Source organism: Herpailurus yagouaroundi, unplaced genomic scaffold, assembly GCF_014898765.1.
Source record: "Herpailurus yagouaroundi ecotype Mexico unplaced genomic scaffold, PumYag 159, whole genome shotgun sequence".
Classification (NCBI taxonomy): Eukaryota; Metazoa; Chordata; class Mammalia; order Carnivora; family Felidae; genus Herpailurus; species Herpailurus yagouaroundi.
In genome coordinates this window covers 34,653,058-34,672,933 of record NW_024412400.1, presented here as the reverse complement: position 1 = coordinate 34,672,933, position 19,876 = coordinate 34,653,058, and the positions used below count along the sequence as shown (strand labels likewise).

The 19,876-nt window shown below is 52.0% G+C and overlaps 1 protein-coding gene across 1 annotated transcript in view; it reads left to right on the top strand.

Annotated features, from left to right (window-relative positions):
* The window catches only part of FOXL2 (forkhead box L2), a 3,013-nt gene extending 1,449 nt beyond the window's left edge, over positions 1–1,564 (top strand). The window contains exon 2 of the mRNA XM_040481118.1: positions 4–1,564. Within this exon, the coding sequence (XP_040337052.1) occupies positions 4–208 (205 nt within the window). The 3' untranslated portion in view covers positions 209–1,564. The remainder of the gene's footprint in view (positions 1–3) is intronic.
* The last annotated feature ends 18,312 nt before the right edge of the window (positions 1,565–19,876 follow it).

Genomic DNA, 19,876 nt, shown 5'->3' with positions numbered 1-19,876 from the left:
AAGCCCGCACCACGGGGCAGCCGCACCGCCCCCGGGCCAGCTCAGCCCCGCCAGCCCTGCTACCGCCGCGCCCCCGGCGCCCGCGCCCACTAATGCGCCGGGCCTGCAGTTCGCCTGCGCCCGGCAGCCCGAGCTCGCCATGATGCATTGCTCTTACTGGGACCACGACAGCAAGACCGGCGCGCTGCACTCGCGCCTCGATCTCTGAGGACCCAGCGCGCGCCGGCTGCGAGGATGCAGGGACGTGCGACGCCGGCCTTAGCCGCAGCCACCGCCGCCGGCCGGACCACGCGCCCTCTGTGGGGCCATCTTCTGAGCCAGCGTCCAAGGCCCTCTGCGCCTCCTCGCTCCCTTCAGCTCCTCTCGCCCCTCTTTGTCTCCTCCGCTTCTCCTCCTGTTGCTCGGCCCCCTGCCCTCTCTGCCCTCTCGCTCCTCCGGCCTGCAGGCCGCCTCTCCGTGCGCCTTTTGCAGGCCTCGTCTCCTCCCGACGCCCGAGCCTCCGGGCTGGACACCCCATGCCAAAATTCAGAACCGAGAGGAAGTGCCCGGGGCCGAGGTGCAGCCGGGCGTCGGCCGTGCAGACCTCTTGGCCTTCTCACACAGGTCGGTGCGCTCGCGCTCGGCTTTCCCCGCCCGGCTGCCGCTCAGTCCTTGGCTGGAAGCGTCGGTCCGGGCGGGCAACGAGAACCCGCGCCGCCAGAGAAAGGGACAAACGTGTGTTTGCTCCACGCTCCACGTAGCCTCCTGGAGCAGCTCAGAAGCGGCTAGCCGGGGCCCACTGGATGGGGCGGGGGTTGGGCCCGAGCAGGGAGCGGGGCTGCCTCGCGCGGCGGCCTGTGCGGGGGGGTTTACAGCACGTCCGGCCTCAGAGACCGGCTGCGCGTCCTCCGTTCCCGGTCCCGGCGCTTCGGGAACCTCCAGGCCCCAGGCGGCTGGCTACAGTTTCGCCCAAAAGATCGGGAGGGCTGTTTTAGATAACATTTAAAAAATATTTTTTTAAAGAAAAAACTAACCGGGAAAACCGGCGAAGTATTGTGGCCTTGGAATTTGCTAAAGCAAAACATGAAAATCTCTTCCAGGAGATTTGAAGTAGAATTCCTGTCGGGCCTTCAGAAAGCTATGTTCAGAGAGGTAGGAGAATATGCTCAGTAAAAGATGGTTTCCTTTACGAATTGGTGGGAGGGGGGGTTCTCCCCTCTATCTAAAAACAAACAAATCAAAAACAAGTTTCCCCGGATCTTCCGATGCAATCCCGGAGTGCGGGGAGATCACTGCCTGCCTGGCGGACGCTACAGGGACGGCTTGTGCTCTCTCTGATTTTTGTTTTGCAAACGTCTTGCTTCTCCCACCTTGGGCAGGAGAAATGTGAAACCTGGCAGCAGTCGGACCAGGCGGGCTTGTGGCCCCGAGCTGGCTGGCCCGAAACCCCTAGACCTGGTTGTTCCGTAGTGTGTCGTTTTGGAGGACCAAATTTTCTAGAAAGAACTAGAGCACTTTTGTTGTTTTGTTTGTTTGTTGTTACTGTCTTGTCAATTCCCAAATAAATTTTTTGTTTTAACACGGACTTCTATTATTTCCGCTTCGCCTAAGTATGTTCAGCAGCTGGTTAAAAGAGGGAGATGTCCAGCAAAATTTTATACTCTTTCAGATAAATAAGAGTTGAGGGCAGCCCGAGTGGAGGGCGTTTGTGGTTGTCGCTGCTGCTTTGTTTTCCGCGAGATTGTTTTCTGTGTCATCGCTGGTCTGTTGCGGCTGTTTAACGTCATCAAAGAGACTTTATCAGTGGTTCGTTCACAAGGCATAGGTGTAGGTAGGATTTGTTCGATTTTTGCAACTGTTCAGGTTTGTATTTTACCTCTTACACAGTGGTACTAAGTGTATGGATTGTGTTTTCATTATATTGAACTGATACGTTTATATTTTTCCAGACAAATATAGTAACTAGAAGAATTTATTCCAAATAGAGAAAATCCTGGTTGGGGAAATGTTCTGCAGGCTGCAAACCTCTGTACAAATGTAAGGAGCGACTTACATTGATTGCTTTATTATTTTTAATAATCAGAATTCATTTACCTTAAGATATGTGTAAGAGATTTAGGAGTATCAGAGAGGAATGGACACTGCATGGCTGTAGAAATCTAATTTTTTTCCTTCTTGTCCTCTACTGAGACTCTTCAAATAACGAATTCAGAGTGGTGCTTCTGCACTGGCACACGGGCATTTGGCCATGTTGCAGACCCGGGAGCTCTAGGGGTATGATGGGTGGGCAGCCTTCAGTCGGCTGATGGGATGACAGGTATTGGCTGGTTTTTCCCAGACTGTGGTACAGCTTGGGCTGGACCCCGCTCCATCCATGTGTCCGTCACCACCCCTACTCGGGCCCCAGACAGTAGTGGCCACAGGTCCAGGCTGACCAGCGGCCCAGGGGCACCTGGTGACAGGGACCAAGACTACAGGCCTCCCACTTCAATCTATACTACTGGCCATGCTGTAGGATCATGGCGGGGGGGGGGGGGGTGATCCCTGTTATGTGTTATTAGGCCCCAAGAGGAAGTAGCTCTGATTCAGGACACCTTTCCTCCCTTGGGTATCACCGGGGAGATTGGAAGGTGGAGGATAAAGCCATCGCTGTTCTGAGGAGCATCACCCTGTGCCCTCAACTGGAGCCTGCCAATGCCAGGGGAGCCGGAAAGAGCAGGCTGGTGAGGGAGGTTCAGCTGGGGTGAATAGCCCAAGAGACTGGTCAGGCCTAGTATCCGCGTGCTTCTAGTGAACCATTGCACCATCGTCTGGCTAAAAGGAGTTGCAGGAAAGAAAGTGGACTGCTGTGTGCTTGTCTGTCTGTGCTTTCTGTGGTGTGAACATGTATCCCATGGGCAGTTGTGCTGTCTATGCCTGCTGCAAATATGTGTGTACAGTGTAAGTCATGTCCTGGTGACAGGATGGGAGGTGTGTACGTCTGTCATTAGCCTTCGGAGAGGGCATATATTTGGGGCGTTGTAATAATCATATGCCTACTACTCAAGGAGTGCTTACTGGGAGGACAGTGTGTGTTGCATTCATAAGCCATCGGTAATGTGTGCAGTTATGTTCTCGGTATATAATCCTGGCTTGCTGAATGATAAGAGAGAATACATACAGACACTTTGCTTGAGCTGGGTAAGGCTGTCTGTTCCAGGGTTAGTTCTGAGCACCTCCTAACCGCTATCCCAAGCAGAGAAAGCAAAAGAGGGAAGTCTCCAGAGCAGAGCCTTCAGTGAGGTAGGGGAAGCTGGCCTAGGCCAGCGCTGGAGGACAGCTTCTCTCTGTCTCCAAGAGCTGAAAGGCAAGAGGCACCCAAGGCTGCAGAGGGAGTGGGAGTCTCACCAAGTATGGAGGATGAAATGAAGGAATCAGTGAGGGATTCCTGGTCTACACAGGGATTAGAGGAGAGATCCCACACAGGGAAGGCAGATAGATCATACCCCCACTTCCCAATGGATGCCCACAGGAAGACATCTGTCTCTAATTCCAGCCCTAGGGGTTTCTCCATAACTCTCTAGTTTGGTCATTTCCCCCACTGCTAAAAGTTTGAGGCAATGACTGACCTTCTTCATCTCTCATTTCCTTTCTCTCCTCTCCTTCTTTGCACTTTTGAGTTTCTAATAGAGAAGATGATTTAGGGAATTCCCTAAGTGAGGGCAAAAGTATTTAAGAGAGCTCCTGATATATATATATATAGCAGTTATGCCTTAGCACTTACAGTCTGGTCTAGATGGCTGGACTGTGTGGGTGTATGTATTTATGTTTGTCAGTGTATACTATAAATACAATTTAGAGTTTGATGCAAATACCCTGCCAGTTTCTGCATCTCCTGGGTAACGAGTGCCTACACATGATATTGAATGAGGAGTATGTGTGTGCTTATGCATGTAAACATCCTCACACTCATCACTGACAAGATGAGTCCCCCTCCTCACATTTACACACAAATCTTTGGTCATCCCTGCCCCCCTAAGACTGCCCAGCCAAAATACTTAGGTTGAACCGGGTAAGGGGTTCTGTTCTCAGGGGGATGAGGGAGAAATCAGTGCCAGTGCAGTACATGTACCAAGGAACTGTCAAATGGGGACCTAGGGTGTTTTCTGGGATGGCCTCACACCCTACTCCAGAGGATGTCGTGGCCCCGCTTCCCCTTTGCATAAGTAAAGAGTTCACTGCCCTACATCCTCAGTTTGGGCGGGCATGAAGCTTAGGATACTTCACCTGAGGTTAGGTGCTGGGCTGTCCCACTAAGGGAGGCTGGAGCTCCAAGCTTCTAAAAGCCCCCTGGTGGTGGGTGGAAATCAGGGGCAAACCACAGCTTCTTGCAGTCAGTGGGGCAGGAGAGGATGGGCCAAGGAACTGGGTCAGACCCAAGACAGTCTGCCCATGAATAAGCTCTTCCCTTAATGGAGGCTTGGAGCACCGGAACCACTGGGCCAGGGAGGGCATCAGGGTCAGGAAGCTGCCTGGTTGGGCTAAGGAGCCCTGCAGTGCCCCTACCCTGTGGAGCTAAGCTGGTGGTGACCATGCCTTATTGGTCCCACTCGCTACTTCTATGGGGCTGCCCCTGCTTCTTGGAGTAGCCTGTGGGACCTACAGGAAAGGATGGGACTAGGAGGCATACCTCTCCTGTGTGGTAGGGACCAGAGCCATGGAGCGGTTGGGAGCAATTGTCGTGCCCCTGGTTCTGCCTTAGAGACAGCAAGAAATTAAGGATTCTTGAAACCAGGCACTCTGTATCTGCTTTCTAATTTCTGGAGACAGGGCTCTATTCTGTCACAAAAGAATGGACCCCAAGTCTCTTAGCTTACATTTAAGGAACCAGAGGTCCTGAGAAGAAAAGGCCCATCCAATGGTCATCCAGCTATCTGTGGGGCAAACAGCCTTGGGAATTTTAGAAAGCACTGTGAGCACTGAGCCCAGCTGCTCACTGGGCTCTCTGAGTGGCACAGGCCCTGCAGCCCGATGTTTGATGTTCCAGAAGCTCAGTGGGTAAAGGGACGGCCAGCCAGAGGAGAAAGAAGCCCAGGACTGAGCTGCAAGCAGATTGTCCCCCCAGGACATTCCACGGGGCCTGCTGTTTGCTGCACAGGCTCCAGCTTAGCGATAAGCTCTGACAAGCTTGTTGTGAGACCATGTCCGCCCAGGGAGGTGGCCTATGCGGGATGGGGCAAGGCCTATTCAGCTGGGAAGAACTAGTGTAGAGCCCAACAACCCCCTGTAATAACTGTGCGACCTTGAGCAAAGCACCCATTCTGAATTTCAGTTTTCTCATCTATAAAATAGAAATAAGTATATGTATTTCACGGGGTTATTAAAGTAATTAAATGTTCTAATGTAAAAATGCTCAGTTTGTAGTAGATGGTCAATATGGTTTTCCGTCCCACATTGAAAGGAGGAAAGAGAAGGAGGGAGGGAAGGAGAGAAGGAGAGAGGGAGGGAAGAAGGAAGGAAGGAAGGAAGGAAGGAAGGAAGGAAGGAAGGAAGGAAGGGAGAGAGGGAGAGAGGGAGGGAGGAAGGACGGAAGGGAGGGAGGAAACGCCTTCCGTAGTAACCTTGTAAGGTCTGATATTCTATCCCAGTGGCCATAGCCACCCCTGGGCCCCCGAGAGCCCAGACCATGGAGCACCTTTCCAAGTCAGGGCGCAGGGGATTGCGTCTCCCTGCCCCAGCCCCTTGACCTTCAGAATGAGGTGCGTGCTATTGCTGTGGCGGTGAATGCCCGAGCCCTGGGGCTCCTCCAACCGCCCTTTCTTCTCCTAAGGCAATCTTCTTGGATAAACGAGGTTTTCTCTGACAAAGACCCAGCTGACCCGCGGAGTGTGACACCCGTCCAGGCACAGCCGCCACCCTCAGGCTCTTGGGCCGACGCCTCCCACCCTCAGGCGCCTCCCTTTGGAACGCGGAGCTGTTTGAACGTTTTCCCCGATTTTTCAGAAAAGCGGTAGGTAGCCACCGGGCGGGAAGTTGCGGAGGTCAGCTTGTGGGAGAGCCCCCCCGCCACCTCCCGCCCTCGGTATTTGTGGAGAAACGAGAAATCTGAGGGGCAAACGCAGGAAGCGGGTTGGGCCGAGCTGCGGCGGGCAGGGGCGCCGCGGGCGGGAGGGGAGCAGGGACGGTGTGGGGCCAGTGGCTCCGAAGACCCGGGCCTGTGCCGCCGGAGCCTCCGGTTTGCAGGCCCGGTGGCGGCGCTGCAATCGCGGAGCTGCGAGCGCGGAGCGGTCGCTTCCTGGCAGCTCTAAACAAAATTCGGGGTAAACGACTGGGCCGCTGTGAGCCCCGGGTGCTCCCGCCGGCAGGGAGGGCAGAGGAAGCGCGGGAGACCCCGAACGTCCCCAGCGACGCCGAGCGCAGAGGACAGAGGCCGCCCGAGCCCCCGCCACACCGGCAGGCCAACTCCGGTTCTCCAAGTTGGGAGTCCAGCCTGACTGTGTTGGTAATAATACTAACGAGCCGAATCAAACAAAACCTTTCCCCGGATTTTCCTCTACGTACAAAGGAAAATTACTCCTCTAGGCAGGCAAAGAAAAGGAAAGGGCAGGATCCCAGGAAACTTCCATCTCTATGGACGAGGAGGGAAGGCGAATATGCTTTTTGCTTTTTTTTGTTTGTTTCTAGGGGGGAAAAAAGGAAATTCGACACATATTTTTAAAAAATCTCCCCCCAACAAACGCTAAAGTCTGTTAGTGTGAGCAGAGTCAGGAAACCGAGCCCCAGCCTGCAGTGACACCGGGCCTTTGTCTTCTTTCCTGAAGCCCCCAAGACTGCTGACCGCGCCGAGATAAAGGCCGGGTCAGAGCCCTGCGGAGTCCCGAGGGAGGGGGCCGCCGAGCCTTCCCACTGGCCACTTCCAACAGGCCGGCCTTGCCGGAACCGGGGCTACCAGGCCGGGCGCTGCTCCCCCGACCCCAGGCCCAGCTCCGGGACCGAGCCGCGCGGCCCGACTTTCCCCGAAAGCCTTCCGCCACTAAATTCCTTCTGCCACTACGTTCCCACCAGCATTACGTTCTGCTCCCTAAAGGCGCTCAGAGGGTGAGCGGCCGTGGCTCCCCGCCGGACCTCGCCCGACTTGGTCTTCGGAGTGGAACCGTGCGCAACTCTTGCGGAGACGCGCGTTCGCGGCGGCTGGGCTCGGTTGGCCAACAGGATCCGAACCCGTTTGGTGTCCGTCGCAGCTAAGCCTCTGTGCCTTCTCGCGGCCCGGGAAGCTCCTCCAGCGCTTGGCCTCAACTTTTCTGCCTCACGCTCTCTCGTCCGCCGAAGGGTCTGCGGGAGATGGCGGGAGAGCGTTTGTGGCCCCATCCTATTGGTGTGTGCGGTTTAGAAACGCGGGTCGCCGAAGGACTCTGCGGCGTTGCCTCTGCGGCGTTGCCTCTGCGTGGCGGCGGCCTGGGTTTCCCAGAGTAGAGTACGCATGGACTCCTTTTCTCCGCAGACACATCCAGGTGATGCGAGGGCTGGGCGGCTCGGAATCCTACCCGAGAGAGGGAAAACGAGCCCCGCGACCCGCGGGTGAGGAGGTGGACTGACCTCCCGTAGCCACGCTGCGCGCCTCCCACGCACACCATTTGCGGGCGGGGAGGTCCCCAGTCCGCTGCAGCCGCACATCTTCCTCAACGGAGAGAGAACCCTCGGTTCTCCTGTCTTCCTGATGGTTTGTGAAGGTAGGGGCCCCAGACCGTCTTTCCTGAGCTGAATGGAGGAATCTGGGTCCCTCTTTTGTCTTCCTCGGGACGCAACGTAGGGAGGTAAAGAAAACCCGACAGAGGAGTAAGGACCTGCAGCCTCGCGTGCTTGGAGTGCCCTCCACCTCTTCCTTTTTTTGCCCCTTGCCCCATCAGCCGATTCGCGGATGCGGATCTTGGTCCCCAGCGAAACTGGAGCTGCCCAGCGGCCTGCAGATGAGAGATGACGGAGCCAGGCGGCGCCGAGTCGCTGACCGGATCCGGGCTTTCCCGCACCGTGGAGCGGCACGTTTCCCCCGGTGGCACCGACCCAGTTGGAGAGAAACGGGTCAGCTGAGCCGCGCGCACACTCTGCCTTTAGGCACAAACAGTAGTGTTCGAGTGCGGAGTGTGCATGCACACGTCAGCACGAGGGTGTCCCGTATCTATGTGCATGTACAGTAGACGCATACATGTGTGCCTTTGCCATGCACCTAGGGAGACAAGCAAACACATTGTCACATGAGTGACGTGCATGCGCCCACGTTTGTGTGCTGTTCTTGCATGTGTCCTGTTCACACGCTATGAACACAGATGAAGTTGGCTGCTCATGAGTGAATTATGCCTCACATTTACACAAGCCCATTCAATTTTCAATCACGATTTTCACAACTACCCTGGGACATGCTCTCCTGTGGAATTTTAGACGGGGAGACAAGCCAAGAGAAGTTCATGGATGCCCGTTTGCACACCGTCTATAAGAGACCAAGGCCAGGCAAAGACTGCCTGCTGTGGAATGTAGATGTGATGGCCCAGTGTGCTCTTAGGTTGGCCTGTTTAGCGCCCAAGCAACTCAGGCCCCTGGGCCTTTGGCCCTTCGCCAAGCTTGCCGAGACACTCAACGATCCGGTGCTGGGCTTCATTCCACTGGCGGATAAGTGGGCTCTGCCAGAGCTAGTGAACCCGATGCCCAAGACAGGGGAGCTCAGGTTGCCCCGGAGCACGGAGACGGAGCACCCGAAGATTCCAGGGACAAGGCAGTCACGAGCAGCTTGATCCCAAAGCCTGGCGGAACTGTGTCTCCAATACAGCCACGTCGGGCAAACGCGGCGTGCCGGGATCTTTTCACTGGAGCAGCAAACGCAGCAGCCCTGTGTCGTGCCAGAGCCGAAGCAGTGATGAAACTTGAATTCATTGAGTTTCTGCTGTCTTGAATCTCTCAAAACCATACAAGACCTGGAGCCCACCATGCCCATTTTACAGAAGTGTTTAGTCTGGGTTGGAATCCCCAATTATCTCTGTCCGGATCCCTCTGTCCCCAGTGCAGATCTCCAGGCTGCGGCTTGAGCCACGTCTCCTGCACGCCTCTGGGAGCCTCCCAGCTCCTAGCCTCTGACTTTCCTCCCCAAGGACGTGAATATCCTAGCTCTCACAGCATCATTAAAAAGGTCCCTACACGCTTGGAATCTGTTGTAGGTAGGTAGGTAGGTAGGTAGGTAGGTAGGTATTCCCTGTGTGTGTAGGGTTTTGCTTCTTGCTTCCTCTTCTGGGGCATTTGGTTATTATGGGCCCCAAGCCCTTGGTCTCCCAAACTGAGGTTGCGGGAGGGGTGTAACTGACCACAATTTGCCAGGTGCCCTTGGGCCTCGACGCCTGACTCCTGAAGAATGAGGTCGCTGGTCGCCACGCTACAAGGCCACCCTCACCCAGCAAAGCCTGGGCGCTGGAAGGGAGCCCACTGTATGGCGAGGCCGCCAGGCGGCCGCGTAGCCTCGAGGCTGCCCTCTGCTGGCACCAAGCGACGTCATCGCCACCTCCCTTCTCGGCCCCGGGGGCTGTACCGACGAGGGGGTCGCGCAGGGCAAGACGACCCCACAGCGCAGAGCGAGTGGCCCCACTCTCGCTGGATCCTGGGAGTGGCCGCCCCACTTGCAACCACTGCCTGGACGCTCCCGTATTTCTCGATCCCTGGCCCCTGCACCACCCCTCGGGCGCCCCCCCCCCCATCCCCCACGCCGGCGCCAGAGATTCCAAGTGCTGGCACTAGGGGGCTGCTTGGAGAGCCAGAGCTCTACATTGGCAATCCAGCTGCTCTGCGGCTTCCGCCGGGATCCCCAGCCGACTGGCCCTCGGGAAGGAGCGGAACAGGGCGTGGGAAGCCGCAAACCCGCAGGCGTCCATCGGGCGTTTCCCTGAAGGCCGCTGGTGGACTCTGGGGACCTCAGGGAGAGCCCCGGGCTGTGCTCAAGCCTCTTTACTCCGGCACCATAGCATTGATCGGTATCCCGTGCGTTACTGCCCACACCAAGAAAACCCTGCCCTTCCGCTCCGATTGACTTCCAATCCCGTTTTAACGGTAGCCTCGGCGCCTGGATGCCTCTAGTTATAGTGCACTTGTCTCCCGAACCAAATTAAGAGCCTTCAAGGACCTGCAGGGGCCGATTGCAACCTGCCGCGCACCGAGTCTCTCTCAGGTTCTGCCTAGTGGTGAGGGAACCGATTTAAAACGCCTCTATCCACGCTCTTGAAATAAATGCTAGACGGTGAGTCGGGAAGACATTCTGTGAACTGAAATCCAAGCTGACATACGAATCAACCAATAATCATACCTGTTTACTTCCAGTGCTATATATAGGACTTTTCACATTTTCACTTTTTCCCTCCTTTACAAAGATAATTCAGATTGAAGAAAGGTGGGGAAATAAAACATTAAAATTCAAAAAGAAAACAAAATTACAGGTAATCCCATCCCTCCCCCATGAGGTAACCACAGTTAACATTTTGGTGACTTCCCTCTATTTTGATTTTCATATTTTATATAATTGTACATCATTAAAGCCATATTTTATATAGAATTTGCAATTTTGTATCCTGCACCTTTTAATCTTTCACCATATCTTATTGAGACATGATTTTCTTTTTTTTTTTTTTTTAGATTTTACTTAAGTAATCTCTACACCCAACGTGGGGCTCAAACTTACAACCCTGAGGTCAAGAGTCATATGCTCTACCAACTGAGCCAGTCAGGTGCCCCTGAAACATGATTTTCAATGAACGTTTAATAATCCACCATATGAATGAATCATAATTTTTTATATAACAGAACAAATCTCTTTGTTTCAGGTCCAGGAAAGTCTCCTTAGCCTCATTCTCTGGGTCCCTAAATATGTAATCAGTCATTAATCAATACATCTAGAGTCCTTTGTTAGCCCAAAAAAGAGAGTTCATGGTCCCACCCGCAGGGCACAAAGGATCCACCCAAAATTTGGGATTGCCTGGAGCCAGGAAAGGACCTTCCAGTCCCTGCTGACAGCTGTCTCCCTTTGCAGACCAGTGAAGCTGGAGTGCTGGGAGAAAGGTCTTGAAAGAAAGAAAGCAGGGACCAGCCATGTATCAGGAGAGCTGCCCTGGAGCGCTTCTAGGACCAAACCTCCACACCCCCAGCTGGCACACAAGACAGTGTCTGTGCCCTGGGTTTCTGTGTATCTTGTAATAGTTAGGAGACAAACACGCCTGCATTTGAATCCTGAATCATCCCCCTTAGAAGCTGTGTGACCTCAGAAATGCTGCTCAACCTCTCAGAACCCCATTCTTTAAATTGGAATAATATGGGGCGCCTGGGTGGCGCAGTCGGTTAAGCGTCCGACTTCAGCCAGGTCACGATCTCGCGGTCTGTGAGTTCGAGTCCCGCGTCGGGCTCTGGGCTGATGGCTCGGAGCCTGGAGCCTGTTTCCGATTCTGTGTCTCCCTCTCTCTCTGCCCCTCCCCCGTTCATGCTCTGTCTCTCTCTGTCCCAAAAATAAATAAAACGTTGAAAAAAAATGTAATTGGAATAATAATGCTACCACATTGAGCTCTTAAAGTATTCAAATAAATAATTACATCACTTAGCCCGGTGCCTGTGCAAAGAACTCCTCAATACATGGTAGTTACTGCTCCTACTGCCTCTGCTGTTGCTTCTGGCATTAGCTTTGGTCTTGGGGATCACTGCAATTGCCCTCTCCCTCAACTCCTGACCCCATTGCTACTGTTAAACACAAACCCAAATCCTGGCACCAAGCCGGGTCCAGGTTCTCAGGGCTGAAGGAGTCATTTCCAGCACTCTGGTTGGGCTGCTCAGGACCTTCTGACAATCAGGCCTGGGCTTGGACTGTTTATACTAGAACCGTTAAAACAGGAAAATATGCAAACCCTTCATTCACAGGGATCCGGCTATTGTTGGGTCAGAAATGATATTTTTGTTTCTAAAATAAAAGGTACATTTGTTCCTTTGCACACACACACTTTTTTTTTTTTTTTTTTTTTGGTTTTGTCTACAGAGCTAAGAGGGCAAAGCAAATGACCTGGTTCATTTGACCGGCTCAGGCAGTCAATCTGGAAAGGTCCCTTTGGCCTGATTGCTTGTATATATGGGCTCCAACAAGCCTGAACTTTGCTGAGTTGTACTCTGTATACGCACAGACTAGGCTCTTATCCATCTCCCAAACAAAATGCCATCTCCCAGACTTGACAGGGACACTAGCTCCATCTAGAAATGAGGAATCTCAGAAATCACATTAATTTAGCCAGTCTGATCCCAGGAGACTCAACAGCACAGCAAAATCTCATGGAGAGGGGAGCCTAGGTAGCTCAGTTGGTTAAGTGACTGACTCTTGATTTGGGCTCAGGTCATGATCTTGTGTTTCCTAAGATCAAGCCCATTTTTGGGCTCTGTGCTGGCAGCGGGGAGCCTGCTTGGGATTCTCTATCTCCTCTCTGCCCCTCCCCACCTCCCAAAATAAATAAAGTTAAAAAAAAATTTTTTTAATCTCATGGAGAAAGTTTTTAAGGAGTGGATTTCCAGATCCTCTTCAAACTGTCCAGCTTCTGCCTCTCTGGGGCTGGTGCTTGGCAATCCACGTCTGTGTGTATAAGTCAGTTCCTCCAGATGATTCTGATAAAGACTATGAACCCACATTAGGGAACCACTGCTGTGCCCAATTGAATGGAAACTGAAGTTTCTCCAAGTGGACTCCACAAAAATACAGATTCCAAAGAATCCTCTTTTAGGACCACATGGACTCACAAAGAGCCTGGTTCAAACAGCGGATGTTTGTGTGAGTGTGTGTGTGTATGGGGGTGGGGGGAATACATGTTTGTTTTCATGTGCTTTTGTTGTGCTGTTGTCTGTGCACGTGTCAGTCCTCTTTGGCCACAAGTAACATAAATCCACCAGAGCTGGCTTAAACCAAACAGTGGGGGTGAGTGGTTGTTATAAGGACTTGTAAGGGAGCCCTGGAGCCCTGGGAGGGGTGACAGCCAGACTTCCTGAAGGGCTAGAACAGGGGCTGGGGTGATGGCGGCAGCCCAGGTAGCTTCCTGCTGCAGACTAACTTTTCTTGCTGCCTCTTCAAGCCTCTCCTCTGCTCTGTCCAAGGGAGGACCTCAGGGGGCACCTGGGTGGCTCAGTCAGTTAAGCGTCTGACTTCGGCTCAGGTCATGATCTTGCAGTTTGTGAGTTCAAGCACCATCTGTGCTGACAGCCCAGAGCCTGGAACCTCCTTCAGATTCTGTGTCTCCCCCTCTCTCTGCTCCCCTCCCCAGCTCACACTATCTCTCAAAAATAAACGTTTAAAAATATTTTTAAGGGAGGACCTCAATTATAGCTATTATCTCTGAGTCCCAATTCCACTTTCCTGTGAGAGAGAAACTGGCTCACCTGGGTCAGATCTTATCCTGGAGGTCCACCGGTGGCCCTGTCAACTGGAGCCACTGGCAAGGTGGCAGGTCCTGTAGGTATTTCTGAGGGTCTCTTCCTAGGGGGAGAGGGCAGCCACAGCACTCATTGGAGGGTAAGAAGACAACCCCCAAACTCTGCTTTGCTTCAGTCTGGCCCCGCCAACCATGCAATAAGTAGTGAGCTGCGCTCCAAAAGCCACCTGGGAAGTCAGAAAAAATATTGCACCCAGGCTCTACATCTGGGGTGAAAACTCCATCAAGAGTTTTCAAAGCAACCCAGGTGAATCTAATATACAGCAAGGGTTGAGAATCATAGAAATAACCAAATAGGAAACCTATTGCCAATTTAGCCATTTCTTAAATACACAGCCTCAAAATACAACTAATTAAGAGGATAATTATTAAAACCTAATGGGTTGCATATGGCTGATTTTCATCTAAATTGGAAAGTGACATCTTAATCCAAATTTCAAATGCCATGATTACTAACATTTAACATTTTCTAAACCTCTTGATATAAATGTTCAGTTACATTCCTAAAGAAACGTGCCTTTTCTAGAGATCCTAAACCACTAGAACAAAGGATGCCTCCCCATGGCTTTGGTTGACTGACCCCAGCCCCCCCCCCCCCATAGACCACCTGCCCCTTCTTTTCCAAGGTCTCCAGCTTGTTGGGGCAATCTGAAAGCTCCCAACGCTGAATTGCACTGACCTTGTTTGCTCCTGCCCACAGGCCTGTGCTTCAGGATTCCCACCCAGAAGCGTCTGACACAGGAGACCAAAGAGGAGAGGTTGTGCCTCCTTCATCAAGCTAGCTAACAATGATCAAAACTTTGTCCTAGTTCATGGCAAGCTTGAGGAGTGTCTTCATTTTGTTTTGCCTTGTTTTCCCTCCTGGTGAATTCCCAAACAATTTATCAGCCAAACAGCAAATATTTCATAAACAGCTATGATGTGCAAGGCACAGAGTAAAAAGACAAGTATCATCTCCGAGAGATCCAGTCACTGGCAGAAGTGCAACAGCGACCCCTCTAGGCCTGGCCTTGCGTGGATCCCAACAGCATATGAAAGGGATCCCTTTCTCAGCTTCCTGTTCTTTCCAGCCTGGCCCAGGGCTGGGACTCAAGCAAATGGGAGAGGGTAAGGATGACAGGAAGGAAAAGGGAGCTGTCATGCTTGGTTGAATGCAGGAATGGAGGTGGGAGTTGGGGGATGCTGCTCTTCCCAAGCTTGAACCACCCTGAGAACTGTTTCCTGGCCCCAGCACCAGGTAGCACAGACGGCAAGACCAAATTGCCTTCAGAAAACCGGGAAAGGCAGTCACACAAAGGCCAGTGGCTGATGCAGGCTGTACAGGCTGGCCATACATACCATGACCACTTTGAGGTACAGAAAGGGCTTGGAGATGCCAAAAACAGCCTAAGGTAGCACTTTTCAAAGTGTGGAGCCCAGACCATCAGTATCACCTGGGATCTTGTTTGAAATACAAACTCTCAGCACCACCTCAGACACACTGAATCAGCAACTCTAGGGGGTGGGGACAGCAACCCAAGGCCTCCAGGTTATTCTGATCCACACTGAAGTTTGAGAGCCATTGGTCCACTCTAGGGAATGCAGGGAGGGAAGGCACTTACTTGTCCCAGATAGCCCACTCCTGAAACACAGAGTAAGTCTAACCTCTTCCAGGCTCTTAGATCTCTAAGCAGGTTCCATGACCTCAGATGTCACCCCAGCAAGAATTACTGCCACTGTCCTCCCCACCACCCACCCCCTATAACCCCTCCCCCACCCCACCCCACCCCCACAGACTCTCCCTGTCAGAGATGACTCACAGCCCAGGCACAAAGACACAGAGCCAGGGGCCGCTCTGGAGGCTGGGGATACGGAGAGAAACATCACCCTGCCTGGAGTCCTAGGGCAGTTAGTTACCAGTGTTTTTCTTTTCTTTTTTTTTTTAGTTTTTTTAATGTTTATTTATTTCGGAGAGAGAGAGGGAGGGAGAGAGAGAGAGCGAGAGCCAGTATGAGCAGGGGAAGGGCAAAGAGCGAGGGAGACAGAGGATCTGAAGCCCGCTCCATGCTGATGGCAGCAGGGCTTGAACCCACAAACCGTGAGATCATGACCTGAGCTGAAGTTGGTTGCTTAACTGACTGAGCCACCCAGGTGCCCACCAGTGTTTTTCAAAGGCCTTCAGCACTCGCCCACTTACCTACACATGCTGCTGGGAAATTCCAGCCCCTGAGCTTTGGAGTGGGACTTGCTTGGTACACTGCTGGACAAAGGTGGTCAGTCAAAAACAGGCTCCAAAGGAAAGTGAAGCTAGGCATATTCATATCTACCAAGTGATTCTCAAAGTGGTGTCTGTGGACCAGCAGCATCACCATTACCTGGAAAACGTAAACTATGAGACCCCACTCCACCTACAGAATCAGAAATTCTGGGGGTGGGGCTCAGCAATCTGGGCTCATTCTTTTTTTTTTTAATTTTTAACGTTTATTTTCAAGAAAGAGAGAGAGAGTTGAGCCAGGGGACGGGCAGAGAGAGGAAAACACAGAATCCGAAGCAGACTCCAGGCTCTGAGCTGAGAGCACGGAACCCTACGCGGGGTTCGAACTCAGGAACTGTGAGATCATGGCCTCAGCCGAAGTCTGACACCCAACCAACTGAGCCACCCAGGGGCCCCAGCAATCCGTGCTTTAACCAGCCCTCGAGGAGACTCTGAGGCTCCCTTACCCAAATGTGAGGACCACTGACGGGGAGCTGATTTCAGCTCATCCAGGAGCCAGCCCAGCAGCGGGGTGCCTAGCTGACTTAAAGGATTAGGACCCCCCCCGCGGGCTGTCGGCCCGGAGGCCGGGGACTGCAACGTCCCCACCGTGTAGCCGAGCTGCCCCCCAGTCCGCGGTCCCTGCCAAGTGTCGCGGGGTCTGCAGGCCCGGGGCCGCAGGCAGTGGCCTCGCGGGGAGGAATGACGGCCGTGAGACTCCACTCTGACTTATTTTGTTCCATTCCGGGAGGAATAATTTGTTTCGTATTGGAATCAAAGCGCCTCTCGCGGCGCTTCCGTTTTATCCCGGCCGCCCTGGGGCGGGGCGGGAGGAAGAGGCTCGGCCCCGCGCCGCGGCTGCTTCCCATTAGCGCGGGCATGGTCCCCATTACGCGGCGGAGCCTGTCCCAGCTAACCGGACGCAGCTGACCCGCCCCTGCGCCGCGACACCCAGAGACTCATCCCTCCCCACCCTGATGGCAGATGGCCCCGGTGGCGGGATCCGACCCAGGCCGTCCAAAGAGCTCACCTCCGCGGCTTGGCAGGCATGGTTCCTGCCATCACCCCGTTGGAGGTGCTCCTTAGGGTCAGGCACTGCCCTTCGGAGGGCACTTCCAGGCCTCATCTCTTCAGTGGAAGTTGGTTCAGGGGGCTCCTCCACGCGAAGCGCGGAGCCCAACGTGGGGCTTGAACTCACAACCCCAAGATCAAGATCTGAGCTGAGATCAAGAGGCGGACGGACACTTGGGGGCGCGGGATGGCTCCGTCCGTTGAGCCTTAGACTCGATTTCGGCTCAGGTAATGATCTCATGGGTTCGTGAGTTACAGCCCGGCATCTGCGGCATTTGCTCTGACAACACAGAGCCTGCTTGGAATTCTCTTTCACACTCTTTCTCTGCTCCTCCCTGCCCGCTCTCTCTCTCTTTCTCTCAAAAAATAAATAAGCTTAAAAAAAAAAAAAAGTCACTTAACCAACGGAGCCACCCAGGCACCCCCCCCCCAAATTTTTCACTATTAAGAAAGAACAGGGGCACCTGGGTGGCTCAGTCGGTTGAGCAACCGACTTGATTTTGGCTCAGGTCATGTTCTCATGGTTCCTGGGGGAGTCAAGCTCTGCACTGACAACATGTAGCCTGCTTGGGATTCTGTCCCTCTCTCCCTGTCCCTCCCTCTCCCTCTTTCTCTCTCAAAATAAGTAGAAAGAAAGAAAGAAAGAAAGAAAGAAAGAAAGAAAGAAAGAAAGAAAGAAAGAAAGAGAAAGAAAGAAAGAAAGAAAGAAAGAAAGAAAGAAAGAAAGAAAGAAAGAAAGAGAAAGAAAGAAAGAAAGAAAAGAAAGAAAGAAAGAAAGAAAGAAAGAAAGAAAGAAAGAAAGAAAGAAAGAAAGAAAGAAAGAAAGAAAAGAACGAACACATTGCAGTGGGATCTTTGATATTTGTTTCTTTCCTTTAAATTGTTGAGGGGTGCCTGGGTGGCTCAGTTGGTCAAGTGTGGGACTCTAGCTCAGATCATGATCTCACTGTTTGTGGGTTTGAGCCCCGTGTTGGGCTCTGTGCTGACAGCTCAGAGCCTGGAGCCTGCTTCCCATTCTGTGTCTCCCTCTCTCTCTGCCCCTCCCCTACTCATGCTCTGTCTCTTTCTCTCTCAAAAATAAACATTAAAAAATGTTAATTGTTTGTTGAGTGTATACTATATTTTAATAACTTTTGTGTGATTATATAGGCAATATTTTTTGCAGGGAATGTGAAAAATCCAGGACATTATAAAAATAAATAAGGGGCGCCTGGGTGGCTCGGTCGGTTAAGCGTCCAACTTCGGCTCAGGTCATGATCTCATGGTCCGTGAGTTCAAGCCCCGCGTCGGGCTCTGTGCTGACAGCTCAGAGCCTGGAGCCTGTTTCAGATTCTGTGTCTCCCTCTCTCTCTCTGCCCCTCCCCTGTTCATGCTCTGTCTCTCTGTCTCAAAAATAAATAAATGTTAAAAAAATTTTTTTAATAAAATAAAATAAAAATAAATAAAAATCAACTATCATCCATCCCAACTCCCCTTTTGTTCATCAAGCTTTTCTTACTTCTGAACTCTTAATATCATGCATCCCTAGATTCCTACAACTTCACTCACTTTCATCTTGCTTTGTATTTAATAGCTGCTTGTCTTTTACATACTTCTTCATTATGATATCATTAAAGCAAAGACCAAACCTTTTTCATCTGGATAATAACCATAACAGCTACTTTTTACTGGGTACCTAGTCTGTAACAGACCTAATACAATGTTATCTCACTGAATTCCCATAAACTATATTATATTTCCTATTATTATATGAGAAAAGTTACGCTGAACAAACTTAAATAACTTGTGCGAGGTCATGCACGCATCTTGTAAATACCAGCCTTGGAACAGAAGTGACATCACATTCATGCCCTCTCCCTGTGTGAGCTTAGAATAGAATTGCATTGATAGATGACTGCTAAAATCTCTTCTGATTCAGGACTATATTAATCTAGTTGTGATTAATAACCTGCTGTATCTCTGCATCAATTACAATACTTCCAAATCACTTTAAGAATTTAAACAGTGAGGGCTTTATTATCTCACAAAAGAGAAGACTTTGAGGTTAGTGGCTCCAGGCTCTGGATACAGTCACTCAAAGACTTGAGCAGGAGCCCTGCTACTTGTTAGCTTTTACCTCTGTGGACTATAGCAGGTCCAAGCATCATATTTAGATTTTAAAATGTCCAATGGGAGGGGCTCCCGGATGGCTCAGTCACTTGAATGTCTGACTCTTGATTTCAGCTCAGGTCATGATCCAAGTCATGGGATGGAACCGTATGTCGGTTCAGCGTGGAGCCTGCTTCAGATTCTCCCTCTCTCTCTCTCTCTCCTTCTGCCCCTCTCCCCCACTCATGCTCTGTCTCCCTCTAAAATAAAATTTTAAAAAATAGGGGTACCTGGGTAGCTCAGTCGGTTAAGCATTAAGTGTCCAACTTCGGCTCAGGTGATGATCTCATGGTTTGTGGGTTTGAGCCCTGCATCCAACTTTCTGCTGTCAGCACAGAGCCTGCTTTGGATCCTCTGTCCCCGTCTCTCTGCCCCTCATCCCATGTGCTCTCTCTCTCTCTCTCCTCAAAAATACATAAATTTTTTTAATGTTTATTTATTCTTGAGGGGAGAGAGACAGAGTGGGAGTGGGGGAGGGTCAGAGAGACAGGGAGACACAGAATCTGAAGCACGCTCCAGGCTCTGAGCTGTCAGCACAGAGCCTGACGCAGGGCTTGAACCCACGGACCATGAGATCATGACCTGAGCCAAAGTCGGACGCTTAACCGACTGAGCCACCCAGGTGCCCCAGTACATAAACATTTTTAAAAAATAAATAAAAAATAAAATGTCCAATGGGAAAAGGACCCATTTCTTTGAGGCTCTCTCTTAGGAGTCTGGACCACTTTCCCAGAAGCCCTCAGCAGACCTCCCTGCTCATCTCATGGGCCAAGGCTGAGCCACACGCTTGTTCCTATTTGCTGGCAAAAAAATGAGACCACTGTGGCTGGCTCAGACAAATTGGGGTCTGGCCCAGAGTGGAGCCAGGGTCTCTGCAGTATTTGAGTTGCATCCCTAAACCTGCATCCCTGAGCAAAATTAGGGTTCTCTGAAGAGGGAGAGGGGGGAATTGGCTGGGGGGGGCAGCTAGCACCATAATCTTAAA